Source organism: Heterocephalus glaber, unplaced genomic scaffold (genome assembly GCF_053883595.1).
Source record: "Heterocephalus glaber isolate CG9 unplaced genomic scaffold, H.glaber_assembly_v1.0 deba00001805, whole genome shotgun sequence".
Lineage (NCBI taxonomy): Eukaryota > Metazoa > Chordata > Mammalia > Rodentia > Bathyergidae > Heterocephalus > Heterocephalus glaber.
The window spans coordinates 1,620,080-1,642,411 of NW_028258480.1; the positions used below are offsets into that span (position 1 = coordinate 1,620,080).

General features: G+C 58.2%; 2 protein-coding genes across 6 annotated transcripts; one reads left to right on the plus strand and one right to left on the minus strand.

The window, feature by feature from the left end:
* Nucleotides 1–142: 142 nt before the first annotated feature.
* Ube2l6 (ubiquitin conjugating enzyme E2 L6) lies at nucleotides 143–10,159 on the minus strand. Of its 5 annotated transcripts, XM_004869778.4 has the most exons (6): nucleotides 6,729–10,159; nucleotides 6,179–6,380; nucleotides 5,375–5,503; nucleotides 2,624–2,719; nucleotides 1,830–2,016; nucleotides 143–705 (listed from the first exon to the last, which is right to left on the minus strand). In XM_004869778.4, the coding sequence occupies exons 4-6, from the start codon at nucleotides 2,693–2,695 to the stop codon at nucleotides 554–556; spliced, it is 411 nt and encodes a 136-aa protein (XP_004869835.1). In that variant the 5' UTR covers nucleotides 2,696–2,719; nucleotides 5,375–5,503; nucleotides 6,179–6,380; nucleotides 6,729–10,159; the 3' UTR covers nucleotides 143–553. The 5 variants fall into 5 exon arrangements, with proteins under 5 accessions (XP_004869835.1, XP_087059789.1, XP_021103973.1 ...); XM_087203663.1 differs by lacking the exon at nucleotides 6,179–6,380; XM_021248314.2 differs by lacking the exons at nucleotides 5,375–5,503; nucleotides 6,179–6,380; nucleotides 6,729–10,159 and adding exons at nucleotides 3,202–3,486; nucleotides 5,018–5,148.
* Nucleotides 10,118–22,047, plus strand: Serping1 (serpin family G member 1). The gene is made up of 8 exons (XM_087203624.1): nucleotides 10,118–10,427; nucleotides 10,611–10,705; nucleotides 12,351–12,774; nucleotides 13,927–14,061; nucleotides 14,708–14,911; nucleotides 15,023–15,159; nucleotides 19,324–19,543; nucleotides 21,623–22,047. The coding sequence occupies exons 1-8, from the start codon at nucleotides 10,118–10,120 to the stop codon at nucleotides 21,874–21,876; spliced, it is 1,779 nt and encodes a 592-aa protein (XP_087059750.1). The 3' UTR covers nucleotides 21,877–22,047.
* Nucleotides 22,048–22,332: the final 285 nt, after the last annotated feature.

Here is a 22,332-nt window from a genome sequence, read left to right on the forward strand (position 1 = left end):
GGATGACAGGCGTGTACCCCCATGCCTGGCTATGCCAACCTACCCTTTCATGGCCACTCATTCTTCTTAGCACGATTGGGGAATGTCCATGGGAAACAGGGCCAGTTAAGTCCCAGCCCTCACAGAGGATTTAGCCGAACTCTGGAATTCTGCGACTTTAATGGCCAGGCAAGTGTCTGGGCTCTACGGATCTCCAGGCTGGCTGTGGGGTCAGATTCTGCGGCGGAGGTTACATTCTTCATGTGTGTTCATCAGTGAAAAGTCAAAGGTTTGGCACCTAAATCTGCACAGGCCGAGGGTCCGGTGGATTTCAGTCCCTCGGCTGGAAACAGGACACTGCCATGTGCTGCTCCCACCCGACCCCGCCCACGCACCCGCCCCGCCCTGGGCCTGGGCCCTGAGGTGCTGGAAGCCGGCAGAGGTGCAGAAACCACCCGGACCCTAACTCTGTGGGCTCAGGGGAGACCATGGAGAGGTGACCCCACAGGGCCAGGGACCCGGGCTGCATCCCCCCCGCCCCCCAACTCCGGGCCCTGGCCGCAGTCCACCAGGATCAGGAGGGCCGGTCCTCGCCAAACTGCAGCGTGAACTCCTCAGCCCTCTTCCAGAACTGCTCCGGGCTCCGGGCCAGCAGGTTGGCCAGGTCCAGCCGCAGGGGCTCCTCCAGGTTGGGCCTGTTCACCAGATGGCTGAGGGCCTCCAAGACTGGGGAGAAGGGGCAGGACGTCAGGGCGCAGGCACAGCCCGGACCGGGGGTGACAGGTGCCCCTGTCCCCAGGTCCCTCCAGACCCCACACCACACTTCGGATTTCAAAAGCTACGTGCTAGCCGGGTGAGGCGGGGCACTCCTGTAATCCCAGCACTTGGGAGGATGAGGCAGGAAGATGGCCACAAGTCAGGCCAACCTGAGCCACATTGTAAATTCAAGGCCAGCCTGAACTACAGAGCCAGGCCTTGTCTCAAAAACAATTTAAAAAATTCAGTTCCTCAGCTGCATTGGCGCCCTGCGCCTGTGACTGCTGGACTGGGCAGCGCTGCAGAAGCTGTTGGACACTGCCTGCCATGCCCTGCACGTGTGTCGTCCCCCGCCCCCCATTGTGCTTTCCTACTCCCGCCATTCCCCAGGCCAATGAAAGCGCTGCCTCGGGGGTGGCACGCGAGGTCAGTGAGGGAGGACTGCCGCTTCCAGCACGGTGGCGGAAGTGCAGGACGAAATGGCAGTGGGTGTCACCGTGCCCTTGTCCCTCGGCGCTGTGGCAGGAGCACAGAGGTTTGCCCGAGCCCAGGCCTCCCTCCTCGAGCGCTGGGATGGCTCCTGTGCAGGCGTCCCCAGGCCGGTCTGCAAGGTGGCTGCATCACGGGTTCCTAGCTGACTTCCTGTTGGGGGTGTGGCCTGGAAGGGTCCATCTCCCTCCCCGCTCCTCCCTGAGTCTCTCTGCTTCCTGTGTGCCATGCCTCGAGCCGCTTTCCTCCGCCAGACCCCTCTGCCAGCCGCCCTGCCTCGGAGCCAGCTGACCATGGACTGCACCTCTACAAACTGTGAGCCAAACAAGCCTCTCATCCTTGCAGCTGTGGGGTCAGGTCCTGTGCCCCAGCAGCAGGAAACGGGGATACATTCCCTCCGAGGCCAAGCACCCTCTCTTCCCCACAAAGCATAGCTGAGCTCCTCTGGCCTGGAAGTCGACACCCTCCTGCCCCAGCCTCCCAAGAGCTGTAATTCCAGGGTGCGCCACAAAACCCCACTGAGAGTCTCGCGTCCCTCTTTCAGGGGTTCCTAGCTCCAACTCCACCAAGTCCCCGGCCTCAGCCCTAGCAGGATGGGCCCTCACCTTGGGCAGCCTTGGTGTGAGGTTTCCAGTTCTCCCTGCTGAGGAGCGGCAGGCAGGTCCGGCCCTGCTCATCCACGTTGGGGTGGTAGATCCTGGTGGTGAAGATCACCGTGGGGGGCCGGAAGGGGTACTCCCTGGGGAAGTCGAGGCGCAGGCGGAAGGCCCTGAGGTGGTAGGGAGGCTGCACCTGAGGGTAGAAGCTTAGGTGGAAACTGAGACCCCACCCACCCGCCTGGGAGGCAGGGCGTCTCCCTGTGCCCTCCCAGGACCCGCCAGAGCTCTCCAAGGACACAGGCTGAGGTCCCGCAAGAATGCTGTCTTTGCTGCCACATGAAATAAGGTCTTTAAAAGAAAACAAAATAGCCAGGTGTGGGGATGCTCGAATATAATCCCATTGGGAGGCTGAGGCAGGAGGATCACTGTGAGCTCAAGACCAAGATTTTGTCTTACCAAGGGAAAAAACATATGTAGCAGTTTATCACTACTCCTTAAAAAAGGTCCAAGAGATTTTATTTTATTTTATTTTTGAGACAGGGTCTCGCTGTGTAGCCCAGGCTGGCCTTGAACTCCTGGGCTCAAGAGACCGTCCTGCCTCAGCCTCTCACGAACCCAGGTCTCAGGAGCAGGCCACAGCCTGGCTTCTCCTCTCAGGCCTATCTGTGTCTGGACTTGCGTGGGGCCTTGTGTCTGCTGCTCTTCTCCTACTAAGCCCACAATCATTAGTGTCATCATCTGTCTGCAAAAGGCAGTCCCCTCCCCTCCCTGCACCGCTGGCCTGGCCCGGGGACACTCACAGGCAGGAGCAGCATGTGCCACACCAGGACGTTGGCCTTCTCGCTGCACAGGTCCCGCAGGTATGGGGGCATCTCCCCCTTCAGATCCTCCAGCTCCTGTGGGGCACAGGGTCTCACTGTGTGGCCCCAGCCAGCCTCCATCTCAGATCCTCCTGCCTCAGCCTCCTGAGTGCTGGGAAGACAGGTGGGCGCCAGCAGGCCCAGTGTCTCCCAGATGTCAATGCGGGGCACAGACTCTCTTTGGAGCCTTTTTCCTGGAAGCGAGGTGCTTAGCTCTGGCCTCTTCCTGGAAAGTCCCTGGGCCCTAACCCCCACCTTCCATAGGCATGTGCTATACCTCACACAGCACAAGTGTCCAGCAGTGGGCAGCCACCAGCCCCTCACAGCTCTCCACACAGGGCCAGGCAGGAAGTGCGCACAGCAAGCGGGGTGCCCGGCCGCGAGGCCCCTCACCTGGACACCACGGAAGCCTCCCAACAGCCATGCTCACAGCGTCCTCTACTGAACCTGACCCAAGATAAGCACTGGAGCAGTGGGGAAAGCAGGGGTGAGTGCCTGGACAATGTGGGTGCACATACAGCGGGGCGGGGTAGGCGGCACAGGCCTCACACTGGGAGCTGGGCCACGCGGGATGAATAGGAGTCCTCCGTGTCCGAAGGGGACAGGCATCATAGGGTCACTGGAAGGTCACCAGTCACTACACGAGGGTTCCACAGCCAAGCTTCATTTTGGCTGAATGCTTTCTTCCCACAGGGTTTCCCCAGGCCTTGAACAGCTGTGGTGTGGAGCTCAGCCCTGCAGCACGGGATCCTTCTCAAAGGCGTGAACCAAGGAAGCTGTGACTGTTACTCCCGAACTGGCAGCTTCCGGGATTGAAAAGCACCAGCAGATGAGCAGGGCACACTCCTAGGCATGCTGGGGACCAGGGGGGTGAGGCCTTGGGGGCCATTATGTTTCTCTGCCGCTGCTGCCCTGCTCTGCCCACCCCAGCCAGCAGGAGCTGAGCAGCTCTGCTCCACCAGGCCCTCCTGCCATGGTGCTCCTGCCCCGGAGCCAGCAAGCATGGACCAAACCCTCTGAAACTGTGAGCCAGCGAACCTTCCTCCTTTGGCTGTGGTTGTTGGCAGCGTCTCCTACAGAGCCACACTGCTTTGGGGCTCCATTGTGAGACCAAGCCTCTGTGTCTCGAGGGAGGGAGGGGATAACAAGCAATCAGGGGCAAGCCATCGTCTCCCGGGGCAGTGGGTGGGCACAAAGCACCTTCCACAACATCGAGACTTTCTCATGGTCATCCACAGGGACAGGGCTGCTCGAGTTTAGTGAGCGTGGGCCAGAGATGCTGATCAATATCCTACAAAGAGCTACCTGGCCCAGCTGACAGTGCAGCCCACACCTGTGACCCCAGCACTCAAGAGGCTGAGGCAGGAGGATTGCCACGAGTCCCAGGCCACCCTGGGCCACATAGTGAGTTCAAGGCCAGCCTGGACTACATAAAACAAACCGAAAACCTATCTGACCTGGGCTGGGATGTAGCTCAGTGGGTGTGTTTGCCCAGCAGGGGCCAACCCCTGGTTCCCAACCCAGCACCGAAAAAGAGAAAACAAGAATTGTCTGGCCACAAATGTGGACAGGGAGGAGGTTGAGAAACCCTTGGGTAAACAGACAAAGCTCCCCAGAGCCAGGCCTGGGTGGGGGACTTCACCTCCGCGGGGTCCGAGCTCTCCCCACCTGACAAGCCGAGGCGCTCTTTGTCCCCAGTGCTGTGGGGGCCTCGTCCACCCGGTCCCCAAGCCAGAAGGACCCCGAGACTCTGCATCCCGGCCGCCAGCATCGCCTTGCCTGGGGCAGGAGCCAAGCCCAGGCTGGACAGACTGCAAGGTCGGCGCCTCCTGCCGGGAACCGCCTGACTCCAGGAACGAAAGTGAAAGCGGTGGGAGGGGGGCTCACCTGCAGGGCGGCCCTTGCGGCACTAGGCCCGGGCACACCTGGTCCCCACACAACCCTCTTCCCAGGGAAACTGCCCCCTTCCAGATGTGTTTCCAGCTGTGTCCCTTGTGGCCTGAAAGCTCAATAGAGCCAGTGTTTCTTTTCTTGGGGCTGGGGGGCGTTGAGGCAGGGGCTCTCTGTCCTGCAGGCTGGGCTCCAATTCCAGCGACCCTCTGGCCTCAGCCTCCCCAGTGCTGGGGTACAGGCGTGCCCACTCCGCTGGTTCTGTCCCCCACTTCCTGGCTCAGCCCACGGTCTCCCACAGGCTTGCGGCACAAGGGAAACCGAAAGCGGCTGAGGGTCAGCGGGATGGGGGCCGCGGGGCGTCCCCAGCCCCAGCTCCAGCTCGGCCCTGCAGGCCCGGCCCTCCGGGGACAGGAGGGCTGCTGGCGCCACACGCGCGCTCACCTTCGCCACTCGCTTGCTCGCCGACATCTCGGACCCAGCGCCGCGCGCAGCCCCGTCCCGCGGAGCTGGATGCGTAGACAGCGCCGCCCGGGGGCGGGGCGGGGGGCCGGCTCCTGCCCTCCTGCCCCGGCCACGCCCACCCCGGCCCGCGCTGCTAGCGGTGGGGGCAGACCACCCGGCCCGGAGTCTGTCCTCAGGCTTGGGAAATGGGCGCCTGCGATGTCTTGGGAGCAGCGTGGGTCAGGCAGAGCCCTAGGACAGCCCCTGCAGCCTCTTCTTTCTTTTTAAAAATTTGTTTTTCTTTTCTTTTCTTTTTTTTTCCGGTACTAGGAATCGAACTCAGGACCTTTCACTTACCAGGGAGGCACGGTATTTGTTTTTTGAGACGGTCTCTCTATGTAGTTCAGATTGTCCTTGGACTCATGGCGATCCTCCTGCCTCAGCCTCCTGAGTGCTGGGATTACAGACGTGCCCCATCACACCTGGCTAGAAAAAAACTTTAAAAGGCAAAGGCCCCATGGAAAAGTGGGCAAGTACCAGCGTAGGAGAGTTAACAGCTCTGACAACCACCCCAAGGCTCAGCGCCCTGAACACGAGAAGCTGCAGTCTCTCGGCCCTGACCAGGGTGGCCCCGCTCCGGGCGTCCTCGAGGCGCAGCCCCCGGAGTCACCCTGGACGCTGACATCGCGGCCACAGCCCTCTCTGCTGCCGGAAGATTAACAGCAGGCGCCTGGTCAGCTTGATACGGCGACCTGGCCCCAGGGGACCTTGCAGATAAGCCCCGAAGGGCGGTGCGGGAGGTCAAGGCCGGGACTCAGGTCTGGAGAATCCGGGAGTGGAGCAGCCTGGGAACCCCGGGAACGCTCTTGCCGAGCGGGGCGGCCCGGGAGATCGGCTCCACCCCAGCCCATCGCTCCTCGCCATCCGGGGTCACATCTGACCCAGCCGCAGGTGCTGAGCCGGGACACAGGCAAGGACCAGTCCAGGGCTCCGCGCTTCCCCAACACACGGCAGGCAGAGGGTGAATACCCCAGGGCTCCTCTTAAGGGAGATCCGAGGTAGAAATAAGGTGGAGAATCAAAGCGCGAGGACGGGAAGCGGGAGGCAGACTTTGCGGAGAGGGGAAGGGCGGGGGGAGTAGAGGACGCAGATGCGGCGTACCTAGGTCCCAGGGGCCCGGATGAATGTGCTGATTGTGCAGCCCAGACAGAGCCTGGCTTTTAAGAAGTGCTGCAGGGAGGCAGCGTGGCAGAGCCACTTCGGAGGATGTAGGAAAGCTGAAGCTCCCCGCCGAGACAGGTGCCTCAGGTTCCTGATGCCGCTCGGTAGAAGCAGAGCGCAGGACGCTGCACACACAGCCTTCCTACAGGGCAGGGTGGCTTGGAATTGGAAGCCTGAAATGTCCATCAACAGGGACCAGATGCAACTGTGCAGGGTCTGGGGGTTATTTTTGGAGCAGGGAGTTGTTGAAACAGGGTCTCTCCATTCAGCCCAGGCTGACCTCGATTTTGAAGCAACCCTCCCGCCTCAGCCTCCCTCCCAAGTGCTGGGATAACAGGTGTGCAACCACCACACCCGGCTAGCATTGGCCTTTTGAGACTTAGCTGTGACGTCACACACACCGACAGCACACACTTTGTACCGCTGGGCAGTATTCTGTTCTACATAAGTATGATGATTTGCTTGCTAGTATACTTGCTAGTATACTCACCTGCTAGTGGGTATTTGGGCTGTTCCTAATTTGGGGCTATTATGAATAAAGTTCTTAGATTCTCTCCAAGAAAAAAAAAGAATCAGCCCCAGGTGCCAGAAAGGACAGGAGGTGCTCAGAAAGGCAAGAGCCTGTGCCCCGGTGAGGCTCCCGTGAAGGCGCGGCTGCCACAGCTTCCGTTTTACAGCCTCCCGCAGTGTGTGGGAAATTTCATGGATCGTGCACTGCATCGTGGTGGGAGCCGAAAGGTGATTCCAGGTTGTGTCAGTCAGTGCTCCCGAAAGACCCAGCGGTAAGGCAAGACACGAGATACATAAGGATGTCCTAGACTTCCACTCCGTCCTGTTACATCCTCCAGGCGACAGCCCTGGGGTTGGTGCCACACACACCAGCTGGGTCTCCCGTCTTCAGTGAAGCCCTCAGCTGCGCGCAGAACTGTGCAGCTCCCATTTGGCTGGGCATTCCGTACTCAAGTTGACACACTCAGTTAACTCTGGTGCCTGGCCCGAGGCAGCCTGCAGGAGCCACCAGTCATTCCTCTCCCTCCCCAGAGCTCCCTGGGCCTCCCCTCATGAGCCTGGCAGGGGAGATCACACTGGCTGCCATCTGATCCTCGTCTCCATCTCTGTCCCCAGCCACTTGCTCGTGCCACTGAACATGCAGGGAGGTGAGGAGAGGGCTCCTGGCTGAGGGGTCCTCTAGCGGGAGGACCCAGCACTGCTGAGAAAGCCCACAGTGAGCCATGTGGCAGGGATCAGAAAGCCCAATGAGCCTGCACTCCTGGCTGCCAAACCTGTGTCCTGAACTATAGGGGACAAAGGGGACTGTACTATAGGGAATAAGAGACAAGTCTCAGCTGATGTGGTGGTGCACCCCTCTCATCCAGCACTCTGGGAGGCTGAGTCAGGAGGATCTCAAGTTTGAGCCCAACCTGGGCAACTTAGCCACAAGACCTCGTCTCAAAATAAAAAATACAAAGGACTGGGGATGTTGCTGAGTGCAGAGGCCCTGGGTTCAACTCCCAGTACAGGGTAGGGGAGCTCCGGTTAATACAAATCCTCCAGGGCCGGGGATTTAGCTCAGTGGTTTTGCCGCCTGCTGTGCAAGCGCAAGGACCTGAGTTCAATCCCCGGTACCAAAAACCCCCCAAATCCTCCAAACCACGGAACAGGATGTGTGAGAAGATAATTCTCCAAAGGGCAGAGGTATCTTTCTCCACTTAGGTGATGAGAGCCTGCAGGAAGCCCCAGCCTGATGCCAAAGCTGATTCAGAGTTGAGAAGCTGGCGTGTATGTGTGTGTGCACATGTGTGTGTGTCCACATACGTGTGTCCTCAGTGAGAAGGCTGGAGCAACACAGCTAATGAGTCACAGACCGGCCACTGCTTGGGGACTGCACAGCTGTCCCCCTTGGGGTCCTCCCTGCCATCTCCTCCAAATGGCTCCGCTTCCCCAAGACAACACGAGGCTGGGGACACTGGGTCCCCTGGAGTGGAGCCTCTCGAGCTCCAGAGAGAGTGGAACCTGGTGCCCATGGTTCTCTGGGGACCCACGGTCTTCTCCACTGCAGGCCAAACGGTGTCCTGTTCTGGGACTCAGGTGACGGAGACTCTTCCGGCCTATTCCAGGCTGTGGACACCTTTCTCAGATGGAAAATCTACAGGGCAGGGAATGGAGCTCAGTGGCAGAGCGATTACCCAGCATGAGGTCCTGGCTTCCACCCCCAGCAACTCAAAAAAGAAATGAATGGGCCACAGCGGCTTGTACTTCAGGGAGGAAAACCTGACCAAATTCGTAGAGTCCGGGCGTTAGTGAGAACTGAACCTCATCTCCACCGGGAGCCCCTAGGGAGAGAAGCCAAGTGCCCAGAGCAGGGGTCCTCTCACTTGGCAAGGCAGGGCCGTCCATCAGCGTCCCCACAGGGCGACCCTGTGACTGTCCAGAGTGCAGAGATACAGGGCCGCAGGAGGGAGGCCCCACTGGGAGACTGCCAAGGGCCCAGGAGCCATGCCAAGCCCACGGGCCATGGCCCACATCCGGCTCTGTCCCTCGAGGGCCACGTGAGCAGGCTGGATCCGCTCATTTTCCTTGAGATGAGTTAATCTGGGATTACTATGGGCGTGCACTTCAGGGCATCTCGAAAGTCATGAGAGGCTGCATGGAGACCACGGTAAGCACAGTGCTGGGATGGCGTGCTTCCCACACCCGCTCTGCATGGAGGCCACCTCCCAGGAGCCATGGCTCCTGGACCCCTGAGCCCTCAGCTTGCTCCCCAGGGATGGAGAAGTGGTGTTTGGGTCTGCAGCTGTTCACACCAGGTCTCCAAGGTCAGGGGGCTTCCCGCTTTAGGGTTCCCGAGCAGGTGAGAGTGAGGTGCAGGCCTGGGGTGGGTTCTTCCAGGTCTTTTCCAAGGACCCCAGGGAGAGGCACGAATGTTCTCCTGACTCTGCCCTCAGTCAGGTGCTTGGAGGAGCAGATGTGGTGCTGGCAGCAGCGTTTCCTGGACGTGCCAGTCCAGGCTGGGGGTCACACCCGCCCACCTGCCTGCCCTCTGAAGGCCATCCTGAGCATGTGCGCATCCCTGTCGGCACCAGGACCCACCTCCTTGTGGGGCTGTCCTCCTTAGGAATGAAATACTAAATTCTCAGTTCCCTCTCAGTTTCAGCTGCCTGACAACACATCCTAAGTTCAGCCCATGCAATATGAAATAGACTTATGCCAAACGTTTCTGTTGTGGCATTTCTGAAATCCAAATTGACCTGGCTTCCTGTAATTTTTCTGACAAGCCCAAGAGGACAGTTAGGTGCCAGGGAGAGGAAGCTGCCAGGGTGCGCAGCGAGCTGTCACACTGCGGTGGCCTGTCACAAGCGCATGCCTCAACTTCCAGTTTTTCCGAGCTTTTTGGTTGGCCAGGTTTTGGGGTGAGAGGGTTGTTTTGTTTTGTTTTTGCTTTTGTTTGCAGGGCTGGGGACCAAACCCGGCCTCAGCGGCTGTTCGGGCGCGGGGTCACGGCGGGGAGCCTCAGCGTCCCTTACACAGGAGGCGGCGGCGCGAAGAAACCCGCCCGCGGCGCGGGGTGCAGGGGCTTCCGGCCCATCCAGGCCCAGGTTCACGTCCGGGGAGGCCGAAAGCTCCCGCCTTGAGGGCCCAGACTGGGGATCTTGGCTACCAAGGGCCCGCTCGCTGCGCAGAGGGGCGGACGGACGGTGCCAAACGCGCCCGTCCTGGTCCTCGGAGCGCCCTGCGTGCCGCCCTGTCCCGGCCCGGGGGACGCTGTTCACCGGCCGCAAGCCCCCCACGCCCGCTCCGGGCTGGGCCCTGGCCTGGGCCACGGGCCGAGCCCTCTAGTCCGTCTACTCACGGGACCTCCGGCGACCCGGCTGGCAGCCAATGGGCACGCGCGCCCGCTCCCCGCCCCGCCGCCCGTGCGCCAGGCCGCGAAGTGTGCGCCCCGGGGCCGAGGGGAAGCGGGTCGGGCCGGCCGGCGGGGTGCCCAGCTCCCGCCCTGGCCCGAGCCCCAGCCGGCCCCTTCGCCCCTGGGCGGCCCCTGTGGTCTCCAGAGGCCCCGCCCCGCCCCGCCCCCTCCCCGTGTCCGCCCCGCCCCGCCCCGCCCCGCCCCCCTTCCTCTGGCCGGCTGCCGAGCACCCCCTCCTCGCCCCCCTCCGACCCCCGCCCGTTGTCGCCGTCGACTTGAGGCCGGGTCCGCCTCCTGGTCCGCCGACGGACAGAGGGACAGAGGGTCGGCAGGGAGGGGAGCCCGGCCAGCGGTGCCGGGAACGGGCGCGGTTCTGGGAAATCGACACGGGGGCGGGGCCGGGCCGCGGGACGGGTGGACCCTGGGCCCCTCCGGCTGCCGACCCGCCGGCTTCTCCTCGGTCCGCAGGTCCCAGCGTCGCCATGTCGCCCAGGCCGACCCCGCGCGCGCCCCTGCTGCTGCTCTTGCTGCTGCTGCTGCTGCTGTCTCCGGCCGTGGCCGTGGTGAGCGGGGACAGGACGGGGTTCGCCATTAACCCTTCAGGGTCGGGGTCGGATGCGGATCCGGATCCAGGAGAGTCCTGACTGGCGGAGTGGCCTTGGGCGAGTCGCTGCCCCCCTCCTGGTCCTGATTTAGGATCCGGAGAGAACTAGAGCCCGCCCGTCCTAGTCCGCCCCACAGCCCGCCGGAGGTGGCCGAGCCAAGGGGGCAGGGAGGCCAGGGCTGGAGGGCAGTTGCTACCCCTGCCCCAGGCCGTGCCCCCGACTCCCTCAGGCTGTGCCCAGCTGGGGCCTGGGGAAGGGGGTGCCCCCCCAGACGGGTCCCAGGAGGTCCCCAAAGCAGGTGGGGACCCAGGACTCGCCCACCCCGGCAGGTCGCTGGCTTCTATCGCAGAAAGGGAAGTCTCAGAATCAGAGGCAGACCGGTTTGTGAGGCGGAGGTTTGAAAGCACCCTCGGAGCAGAGTGGGGTGTGCGGGAGGGAGAGGCCGCGTCTGGACGCCTGTCCCCCGGTCGTGGGTCTGTCAGAACCCCACCGTCCAAAGCATCTGACACAGAGAGTGCTGTCCCCTCAGGCGGGGCCCCAGGTTCGAGGCCGGGCGGCTGGAGGAGGAGCGGGCAGGCTCTCGGTTTCTGAGCCCTCAGGAGTTTTCCTGGAAGGAGGGAACAAGGCTGGGTTGGCTTTGTGTCCCGAAGTGCACGTTTTCTTTTCAAGTACGATTTGAACGCAGACCCTGTGCTGTGGGTGTGGGGTCCACTGTCTCACCTTGGTTTCCCCCTCCAGTTGCCGCCCTGCGGTGGCTCCCAGAGCTTGTTGCTTAAGCCGGAGCCTCTGTTTCTCTGGCTGAGAAAGAGGGTAAGACACAGTTGTTCAGCCCAGGAGCTACTGGTGCTCGGGGCTGGACGGTTCCCGCCAAGGGCCACCCTGTGCTGCAGCCTCTCTGACCTCTGCACTCGGACTCCCAGTGTCTCCCCTCCTCCCTGGCTTAGGAAAACCAAAGGAAAAGCCCCAGACCCGCCAGATAGCTCCTGGCGTCCAAACTGTCCCAGAGCCCATGGTCCAGTTTCAATTTCCTCTCTCTCTCCCCTCCCTCGTCCTCCACATCCTTTCCCTGTGCTTCCCTAGGGAATGTTTCTTAGTGGGATGCAGCCCACAGTTGGGAAACTCCAGTGGCCTGTAACACAGGCCACAAGTTCAAAGGTCTGTTGCTGGCCAGGCAAGTGAATCCAGGCACGCAGCTATGCCCAAGAAAACAGCTGGGAGAGGTGGCACACTCCTGTGATCCCAGCACTCGGGAGGCTGAGGCAGGGGGATCTCTGTGAGTTCAAGACCAGCCTAAACCACATAGCAAGACCCTGTCTCAAAAAAAAAAAAAAAAAAGAAGAAGAAGAAGAAGAAAACTTCTTTCCAGGCAGTGCTTGGACAGAAATAGCAGAATCCAGGATTTCCCCTCCTTCTGAGGGAAGCCCCTGCCCCAACCTGCCCCAGCACTGAACCCTCCGGAAGGCACTGTGAGGGCTCCAGGGCTGGCCCCTCACCCACCAGGCTGGGCAAGAAGTGACCTCTGATCCAGGCTGGCTTTCCACCTGCTCTTCCCCCTTGGAGATCCTGCAGGAACAAAGCTGAAACCCGGTCTCTTGAACCGCAGGATGGAGCCTTCTTGAGCCCCACGGCTCTTGGGCCCAGCTCCGAGGCCCTGGTGCAGCAGCAGGCGGAGAGCAGAGGTACTGGTGTCCCTGAGACGGCACCCACCCGAGGATCCGCCAACTCCTCCACCCGGCCAGCACCCAGTGCCATGGTGGAGTCGGTCACCATAGTGCCAACCACCAATGGCTCTGTCACCCTGTCCCCCACGGAGCCCCCCACCCCGCCCCCCACAAAGCCCCTCTGCCCTGGCCCTGTCGCCCCCTGCTCCAGTGCGGACACTCAGGTGGCAAAGGTCGTCCTGGGGGATGCGCTGACCGACTTCTCCCTGAAGCTGTACCGTGCCTTTGCCGCTGCGAAGAACACAGAAACCAACATGGCCTTCTCCCCCTTCAGCATTGCTAGTCTCCTCACACAGGTCCTGCTGGGTAAGGCTCCTCCCACCTCCTCTCTGGGTCCCCACACCAGATCCCTCCAGGAGTCTGTGCCCCCGGAAGAAGCAACAAAATGGGCTCTGCGGGGGCAGGTGCGGTCTCCCTTTCATTCCTGAACTTGCTTGTAACCCCAGTACTCAGGGAGGCTGAGGCAGGAGGACCCCAAGTTCAGGCTCAGCCTGGGGCAACTTAGCAGAAGGCTGTTTCAGAGTGAAAGGTTAAAAAAGGCCTGAGGGTGTAGCTCAGCCTGAAGGCCCTGGGTTCAGTCTTCAGTGCAAAACTAAGAGATCCTTGATTTGATAGGCACTGTTATTTGAACCGTGCTTCAAGGCAAGATAGGCAGGAGGGGAGATGAAACCATCCCAGAGAGGGCTGGACTAGGAGCCTGGTGTCCCTGCTCTCCAGCTGGGCGGGCTTGCCCAGGTGCTTCAGCCTCTCTGAGCCTCAGTAAGATGGTGAAATCTACCTCAAGCAATGAGGACCAGAGGAGCCTAGCACCTGGCTCAGCCGGAAGTCAAAAAAATGTTAAACCCTCTGCCTTCCCTGGGGACTCATTACCCGAGAAATGGCACAAACAAATTACCACAAGCGATGGCGATACAGCAGTCCCTCCCCGTGGATTGAAATCCAGGGAGGCTACTGGAGACAGGACCAGGAACATGGAACTTTCTTCCAGGCCCAGCATGGTGGTCCAAACCTGTCATCCTAGCACTGGGGAGGCTAAGGCAGGAGGATCACCGGGAGTTCCAGGCCATCATGGGATACACAGTGAGACTCTGTCTCAATAATAATAATAAACAGTGGTCTGGTGTCCGTTGCCTGTAGGGTGAACCCAAACCAACTAAATAATAGCTCATGTGGAACAGACATGCTCAAGCTTGGCTTTGATTGTTTGTTTGTTTTGGGGGTTTTTTTTGGTACCGGGGATCCAACTCGGGACCTTGCGCTTGCCAGGCAGGAGGTGGAACCACTGAGCTAAATCCCTGGCCACTGTAATAATGTTTTAATTTAGACATTCCCTGTGTTTGTCACTCAAACGGCGTATCGTTTGCCAGCAGTGTCTTCACTCTCCCCCTGGGGTCCCCTCCACAGAGGGGCCACTGTGGTCCGCCCTCCTCAACCCAGCCATCTCTGCCTTTTCCACAGGGGCCGGGGACAGCACCCGGAGCGGCCTGGAGAGCGTCCTCTCCTACCCGCAGGACTTCGCCTGCGTCCACCAGGCCCTGCAGGCCTTTGCATCCAAGGGCGTCAGCTCCGCCTCCCAGATCTTCCACAGCCCAGGTGAGGGGGTGCTGGGAGGGGACAATGCTGAGGAGGACAGGAGGGACAGAGGGAGCTGGGGTGTCTCTGATGAGGGCCTAGGCACAAGTTTCCAAGGGCTCCGGAGCTGGCTGGACCCAGGCCAGGCATCTGGTTCCTCCTGCCCAGGCTGGGCTTGAATTTATGATCCTCCTGACTCAGCCTCAACTCCCTATGTAGCCCAGGCTGGCCTCGAACTCGCAGCAGTCCTCCTGCCTCAGCTTCCCAAGTGCTGGGATGACAGGTGTGCACTACTGTGGGTGGCTTTCTGATCTATTTAGTTCAGGAAAATTTTTTGTTTCAAATACCGTTTTCTCTGATGCACTTGTGCTCTGGAAATGAGAAGCCAAGATGCCCGGGAGGGAACCTCCCCAAGCTTGTGCCCTGCTGAATTACAGGAAGAGAGAGGGTGAGCCATGGAGGCGCAAGGAGGTCAATAGTGCAGTCCCTCACCATGTGGTGGGCGCAGCAGGACTCGTCCTCCCACATGTGGCTTAGCGTTTGTCTTCTTTGGGACTCCTGCCTGCTGGTGGCAGTGGAGGGCCCAGACCCCTCCACCGGTCCTGGCCTCTTGGTGTGCGTGGGGCCAGGAGGGACCTCAGACTCACCGCCCGCCCGCCTGTGCCAGACCTGCCCATCAAGGACAGCTTTGTGAATGCCTCCCAGCGCCTGTACGGCAGCAGCCCCCGGGTGCTGGGCAATGACAGCACTGCCAGCCTGGCGCTCATCAATGGCTGGGTGGCGGAGAGCACCAACCACAAGATCAGCCGGCTGCTGGACAGCCTGCCGCCCGACGCCCGCCTGGTGCTGCTCAACGCCATCTACCTGAGCGGTGAGGAGTCCCCAGGGCGTTGGCCGTCCCGGGGTGCGCCCTGCTCCCAGCCCTGACCCCGGGTCCCCCAGCCACACCCACAGCCTGAAAGCCGCCCCCTCTGCCCCATAGCCAAGTGGAAGCAGCCCTTTGAGCAGCAGAAGAGGCTGGAGACCTTCCACCTCAGGAACTCGGTCATCCAAGTGCCCATGATGAGGAGCAAGAAGCACCCGATGGCACACTTCAATGAGCCCACCCTGAGGGCCAAGGCAAGTCCACCGCCTCCTTCTCCCCAGGCCCCGAGCCCTTGGGTGCAGCCATGCAGCTCCGCCACTGCTGTCTCCAGTCTCCGCCCTGTCTGTGCTGCTCCTCCTCCTCCGCTTTCCAGTCTTGGCCAAGCCAGACATTGTGTGTCTTAGGCTGGACGTCCTGACTCAGTTTCCCACTGTCTCTGCTGCACTGGGCAGCCAAAGTGAGTCAGGTTTCTGCTCTGAGCTTCTGAGTCTCTAGCCGTCAACCCCTAGGTGGGCTGGTGGCTGCTCGCATTCTGTATATGTGTGTGTGTGTGTATGTGTACTGGTGTACAGCATGCATGCCTGTGTGCACACATGCACAGAGTCCAGGCATGACATGTATGCAGCGTTTGAATGACTGAAATGGTTTACATTCCTTAGCAGAAATGGAACAACGTAATGGCAATGGTTAGAGCTGGGCGTGGTGGCGCAGCCTGTCATCCCAGCACTCTGGGAGGCTGAGACAGGAGGGTCACAAGTTCAAGGCCAGCCTGGGCAATGTGGTGACTCAGCGAGACCTTGTCTCAAAATAGATATGAAAAGGGGGTTGGGATTGTGGCTCTGTGTGAAAACCCTGGGTTCAACCCCCTCCTTACAGCAAATAAGTGAAATAAATAATAACTTCCGTGGGTGAGGAGAGAGGGAAGACAGCAAATGGACCGCAGAGGTTTCCAGGGACTCAAGCATCTGAGGCTGGTGGCCCAGACTGGAGGAGCAGATGCAGGGCCCAGGAGAGAAAGCAGCGCCGTGAGGCCGCCCGGCCCGAGGTGGCGGAGGTGGGGCCCTGTACCCAGAGCAGCTGCTGCTCCTGGCTTGTGCCTGCCTGGCTCCTCCTCTCAGTGCTGCGGAGCTTCTTCCCCCGGCTCTCTGGGTCCAGCTCAAGGCTGAGAGGCTGTTCCCCTTCCAGGAGCCTCCTGCTGCCCTGGAACACCCTCGAGTTATCGCCTCTCATTTCCCCTCGCTGGCTGCTCTGTCCCTCTGAGATGTCACTGTCTCCTGCCCTGAGATGTGGCCTCCATCCTTGAGCACAGGACACTGTCTTGTTGCCTTCTGAATCCACAGGGCCTAGAGGGGACCAGATACAATCAGGGCCCTGCACTGTTTGCTGAGTGAATAAATAAATGCATGAAATGGGGTCTCTGGGGAGCCACCTACTGCATGTGAACAGCTGGGAACCTTTCCCCAGGAGGTTGCTTTCTGCCATTCTTTTCTGGTTTTTTGAGACAGGGTCTCGCTATGTAGTTCAAGCTGCTCTGAAATTCCCAGTGGTCCTCCTGCCTCAGCATCCTGAGTGCTGGGATGACATGCGTGTACCACCGCGCCCAGCTCTCAACCATTCTGTACATATTATTTAGCCGTCCCTAGGCTTAGCCAGCCATCCTGAACGTTGGAGACTTTTTCTGTCATTATTCCCTAAACAGAGCAGGATAGTGACTCGGTAGTGGGTATTAGAAGTCGTCCAGGGCCAGACGATGTGGAGTGTATAGGAGGCTGTGCACAGTTCTCAGGCGGGTATTACACCACTGTTTCTATAAGGGACTTGAGTGTCAAGGGCTTTGGTATCTACCCAATTCCTGGAACACATTTCCATGGACAGAGAGAGGGATGACCGCACGTGAGGGACAGTATCAATCTGAGGGGTTTTTATGCATAAGGAGTACTTTAATGATTTTCTCATTGCTCGGACAAAATACCTGACACACACAATTTAAAGGAGGAGAGGTTTATTTCAGCTCACAATTTGTAGAGGTTTTGGTCCATAGCTGGCTGGCTCCAAAGGAGGACGGCATGGCAGAGAGAAACAGCCCATGGCAGAGCAGGCAGGAGGCAGCAAGCAGCAGCCTCCCTTTCCCTTTTATTCCATCCAGGCTACAAGCCTATTATTTGGTGACATCCACACCGAGGGTGGGGCTTCCCTTCCTCATCAATAACGCCATTACCTACAACCACAGGAAACCAATCAGTGGACCAATCCATTCATCACACAACCATGATCCAGCCATTACCCAAAAGCCCCACCCATGAGCTCAAGAGGCTTTGAGGGGAGATCTAGACATAAGCCATAACAAGGAGAATTTTGTTCACAAAAACCACTATTACATTTCCTTGGGGTTTTGAATAGATATTTAACTTAATGTATTAACATTATATATACAGGGCAAGCTGGGTGTTTCGGTGCACACGTGTAATCCCAGCACTCTAGGAGGCTGAGGCAGGAGGATCACAAATTTCAATCCCAGGCTGGGCAACTAAGCAATTTAGCCAGATCCCATCTCAACATAAAAAATTCAAAGAAGGTTCTGTGGATGCATCTTGGCTCAAAGGCCTTGGGTTCAATCCTCAGTACTGCATAAATAAATAGATTAATTAATCAATTCAGGCTTGGGGATATAGCTCAGAAGTAGAGCACTTGCCTAGTGTGCTCAAGGCCTTCTGCCCAGCAGCCCACTCAAACCCCAAAATTACAAATTCAAAATCAAAGTTTTGCTTATACCTTTTAATTTTAAGTGAACTCTCGACATTATAATAAACTTTATTAAAAAACGTTTTCATTGGGCCAGGGATTTAGCCCAGTGGTTCCGCAGCCTGCCTTGCAAGTGCAAAGTCTCGAGTTCAATCCCTGGTACCAAAAAAACAAAAACAAAAAGCACTTTCTTGAGCCATATAGAACAGATTATATTCCTTTTAATTGTTTGTCCCATTTACAAACATAGTTAATTAACAATCCCAAGGCATTGCAAGGCCCCTTTATAGATGCAGTGCACTTCATTTTCTTTGTAGCCCGTCCAGTGCCCAACAGGCAGAATCCAGCTGGCATGGCCGCATCATTCCAGGAGGCCCCAGAGCCCATTTGTGAGCTGAAAATTAAATTGATGAGTAAATCAACTTCAACCCAACATTTATTTTTTTTTTTTGGTACTGGGGATCAAACTCGGGTCCTTGTGCTTGCAAGGCAAGCAACAGAACCACTGAGCTCAATCCCTGGCCCTCTACCCAACATTTTAATATCATTCCCAAACTTAATGAAGCTGTCCTGTAACTTTTTGCTTAACAGCATTAAAAATAGCAGAGTAGGGCCGGGAATTTAGCTCAGTGGTTCTGGTGCCTGCCTCGCAAGCTCAAGGTCCCAAGTTCAATCCCTGGTACCAATAAATAAATAAATAAATAAATAAAATAAAACTAGCAGAGTCTCTTAAAACTCATAAACACTATTGTATTCATTCATTCATTCTTGCGAACTTGCTGAATTCCCCAGGCTAGGCTTGCACTTACAATCAAGATCTTCCTGCCTCAGCCTCCCAGAGTGCTGAGATTACTCTCTGTTTAACACCTGCTGTTAATATGTCGGAGTTAGTTTCCTAAATCTTCCTGGGATTTTAGGGTATTTATCCAAGCCAGGGGCTTAGATTTACGACTCACCTATGCTGAGATGCCTGACTTGAGAATTCCAGTTCACCATGGTAAACTTTTGGTCACAGTCAGTCTATCTGCAGGAACTGAGAGCCCCACAGAGCCTGGGCGAATGCATCGTCTTGGGGCCGAGGCTTCAGGGACCCCTCATCCATCCTTGGTTAATGTCTGTTTGCGACCTGCTTCCTGGGGACCATGCTAGGCTCCGACCACAGCCGGTTTCTGCTCACTCCTAGTTCAATTCCTCCTGCTTCTGGATTCTTTCTGCCCATCTTCCCTGCAGCCATCGCCAAGGTTTCAGCCTTGGTGCCCAGCCCTGCAGGGCTGGGTGCCTCTCTGCTGTGGGGCTCAGGTCCTGTGCTCGAGAGGTTTTCAAATCCCCTCCAATCCCACTCAGCAGCAGCCAGGAGTGAGGTTTGTATGTCCTCCCAGGCCCCACCAGCTGTGGCAGCCAAAGCCTAGATGTCACCAGATATCCTCTGGGGGGCAGAGTCACCCTGAATTTAGAACCCCTGAATTAGAACCATGAGTCCTGAGCTGGCATGGTGGCACATGTCTGTCATCCCAACACTCAGGAGGCTGAGGCAGGAGGATTGCCACAAGTTTGAGGCCAGCCTGGGCTCCACAGTGAGACCTTGTCTCTAAACAACAAAGCTAGAGGCCCAGCCTGGGGAGATGGCGGGAGCGGGAGAGAGCTGGCGGAGCTGACCGGTGCCTGTTGGTTCCCAGGTGGGGCAGCTGCAGCTCTCACACAACCTGAGCTTCGTGATGCTGGTGCCACAGAGCCTTCGGCAGCCCCTGGAGGACCTGGAGCAGGCACTGAGTCCCACGCTCTTCAGGGCCATCATGCGGAAGCTGGAGATGTCCAAGTTCCAGCCCACGTACCTGGTGATGCCACGCATCAAGGTGACGGGCAGCCAGGACCTGCTGCCCATCATGGAGAAGCTGGGTGAGGCCTGCAGGGGGCGCTGTGGGCTGGGGGAGGGCAGCGCTGTCCCCCAAGGCAGTTCCCATTCTGAGTCTATCTTTGTTTTTCATTGCACTGATTTATTGATTTATTTGGGGGTATTTTTGTGTTGGTTTTTTTTTTGTACTGGGGATTGAACTTGGGTCCTTGGGCTTGCACAGCAGGCGGCAAAACCACTGAGCTAAATCCCTGGCCCTATTTGGGGTATTTTTGAGACAGGGTCTCGCTATGTAGCTCAGCCTGCTCAAGCTTGCAGAGATCCTCCTGCCTCAGCCTCCTGAGTGCTGGGACCACAGGTGTGTGCCCTGCCTAGCCTAGGGGAGATGATGGAGTCCCCACTTCCTAAGCTTGGACCGAGTGACCTTCACCTCCTGCTGCAGGACCTGCCCGCCTTGAGCAGGGTCTCAGGTCCTAGTCTGCGGCATCTGCAGGAAAACAGTCCTCTCATCTGCACTCCAGCCACAGCCAAGCAGGTCTCCAGTTCTCCAGCTCCAGTCCTGAGGCGGCATCAAACCCAGCACTGGAGGCTCCGCCTGCCAGGCAGCCCGCAGACACCAGGCACAAATCAGAGCTTCCGGCAGCCTCTGGGGGCCAGGCCTGGCTACAGCAGCCGGCACCACCAGGGCAATCATGTTTGTTTACCGGTGTACTACACAAGGAGTGATCCAAGCCTGCGGTGAATGTTTAGGTTTTAAGGGTATCACAGGGAAACACATGGCCATGAACCCCTCAGAACCTCCCTTCAATTCAGAAACACTCCTCCCACTGGCCCAGCTGATTTCTGCTGAAGCTCTGCAGTCCTCTTTCCCCAGCATCTGTATGAGGTGTGATCAAAAATAAGGTGACTGCTGCTGCCAAGCGCCACCCAGCGGAAAGGCAGCTCACAAACACACAATGCTGTGTCCTCACCCACCTTAGTCACTGGATCTGGCACCGTGTGACTTCTGGGTCTTCTGGGTCTTTCGACCATGAAAGAAAAACAACTGGAATCCATTCAGGGCACCGAGGCACCCAGGACAGCGCAGCTAAAGACCCTCAGGAGAGAGGACTCCACAGCTGCTGCAGGAAGTGGCCAGGATGGTGGGAGGAATGTGTTCGAGGTGAGAGGGTGGATTTTGAGAAGGATTCACAGCAGAGGGATTTTGCTGTGATCATCTTTTTTTTTAATTTAAGCACTGACCGTATTTTTTGATCGTGCCTCAGGTAACACAGCAGCTGTGGTAACCACCTAGCTGGGGGAAGAGGTGCGCAGGGCAACAGGTCAAAGTGGTGTTGGCCTGCAGGGAGCCCTGGGGACCCCACACCCTAGGGTCTGTCCCCAGGCCTTGAGCAGAAGCCAGACTCACAGCTCCAAGCTTCCAGCCACCACCTGGTCTCCCTAGGGGACACCAACAGCCCCTCCCTGGAAGATCAACCCCCCTGCCATCAAAGAATTCCCGGGGACCTAGGATGCCACTCAAGCACCCAGGGCCAGAGAGCAAACGCTAGACCCAAAGCTACGCCTGGCGCCCAGTGCTGAGGAATTGTCGGGATTCTGCAGCTCTGGTGGGGTCTTTGGGCAGAGCACACAGTTCCCATTCCGTACTTCCTTGGACCAGCACCTCACCTGTAGGCGGCCTCCTTTTACAACAGGAGACCGAGCCATGGTGGGTGACTTCTCCACCATCACTGGAGACCAGGAAGTCTTGACATCATTATTTAGGGGGTTTTGGGGGGTGGGGCCTCTCAGCTCCCAAGAGACAGTGATGGTTCCGATTTGAGAGACTCACAAATGGAAGAAGGCTAACTGGGTGTGGTGGCGCAGGCCTGTAATCCCATCACTTGGGAGGCTGAGGCAGGAGGATTCCCATGAGTTTGAGGCCTGCCTGGCTCCATAGTGAGAGGCTGTCTCAAAAAACAAAACCAACTAAATGGCAGAAGGCCGATGTGTAACCTGACGAGCTAGGCAGGAGGAGGAAGGGCATGGGGCCTTGGGGAAAACCCTGAACACTGAAAACGAAGGTCTCCATCCGTAGGCCTTTCATGCGGGTCTCTGACTGCTCACTTCCTGCTTTGCCATAGAATTCTTCAACTTCGCCTATGACCTCAACCTGTGTGGGGTAACGGAGGACGAGGACCTGCAGGTGTCGGCGATGCGGCACCACACGGTGCTGGAGCTCACTGAGACTGGCGTGGAGGCGGCCGCAGCCTCCGTGGTCACTGTGGCCCGAAATCTGCTGATCTTCGAGGTGCAGCAGCCCTTCCTCTTCCTGCTCTGGCACCAGGAGCACAAGTTCCCCGTCTTCATGGGCCGGGTCTATGACCCCAGGGCCTAGAGCCGGGAGCTTGGCGGGGGCCATCGCTCCTGGCTCCCGGGTGCAGCCTTGCTGCTGCTGCCTCCCTCCTGGCAGCCCCTCCCATGGCCCTGCACACTCTGCTCAGCACTTTTTCGGCTTTCTCTGGTTCAGGTCTACCAGGCCCTACAAATAAAAGCTGGCCAACCATGACTTGCTCTCTTGTTTGCCTTTGCATTATCAACTGGTTTAATGTTAGAGGACAATAAGCCGTGAGTGGTGGTACACGCCTTTCATCCCAAGGGTCTGAGAGGCTGAAGCAGGAGGATTGCAAGTTCGAGCTCAGCCTGGGCAATTTAGAGAGAAATTGTCTTAGAATAAAAAGGACTGGGGATGTAGCTCAGTGCAAAGGCCCTGGGTTCAATCTCCAGCAAAAAAATTTAGGATAAGAGCTACTGCACTTCCCGTATCAGCCAGCTATTGCTGCTTAACAAATCA

Excerpts from the sequence above, each read along its gene's own strand:
- Ube2l6 (XM_004869775.4), bottom strand. The coding sequence starts at position 5,044 with ATGTCGGCGAGCAAGCGAGTGGCGAAG. Across the intron at positions 2,720-5,017 it reads CGAGCAAGCGAGTGGCGAAG|GAGCTGGAGGATCTGAAGGG; the intron begins GTGAGCGCGCGT and ends TGTGCCCCACAG. Across the intron at positions 2,017-2,623 it reads GGCACATGCTGCTCCTGCCT|GTGCAGCCTCCCTACCACCT; the intron begins GTGAGTGTCCCC and ends TTCTACCCTCAG.
- Serping1 (XM_087203624.1), top strand. The coding sequence starts at position 10,118 with ATGGGCACGCGCGCCCGCTCCCCGCCCCGCCGCCCGTGCGCCAGGCCG. Across the intron at positions 10,706-12,350 it reads TGTCTCCGGCCGTGGCCGTG|GATGGAGCCTTCTTGAGCCC; the intron begins GTGAGCGGGGAC and ends CTTGAACCGCAG. Across the intron at positions 15,160-19,323 it reads AGCCCACCCTGAGGGCCAAG|GTGGGGCAGCTGCAGCTCTC; the intron begins GCAAGTCCACCG and ends GTTGGTTCCCAG.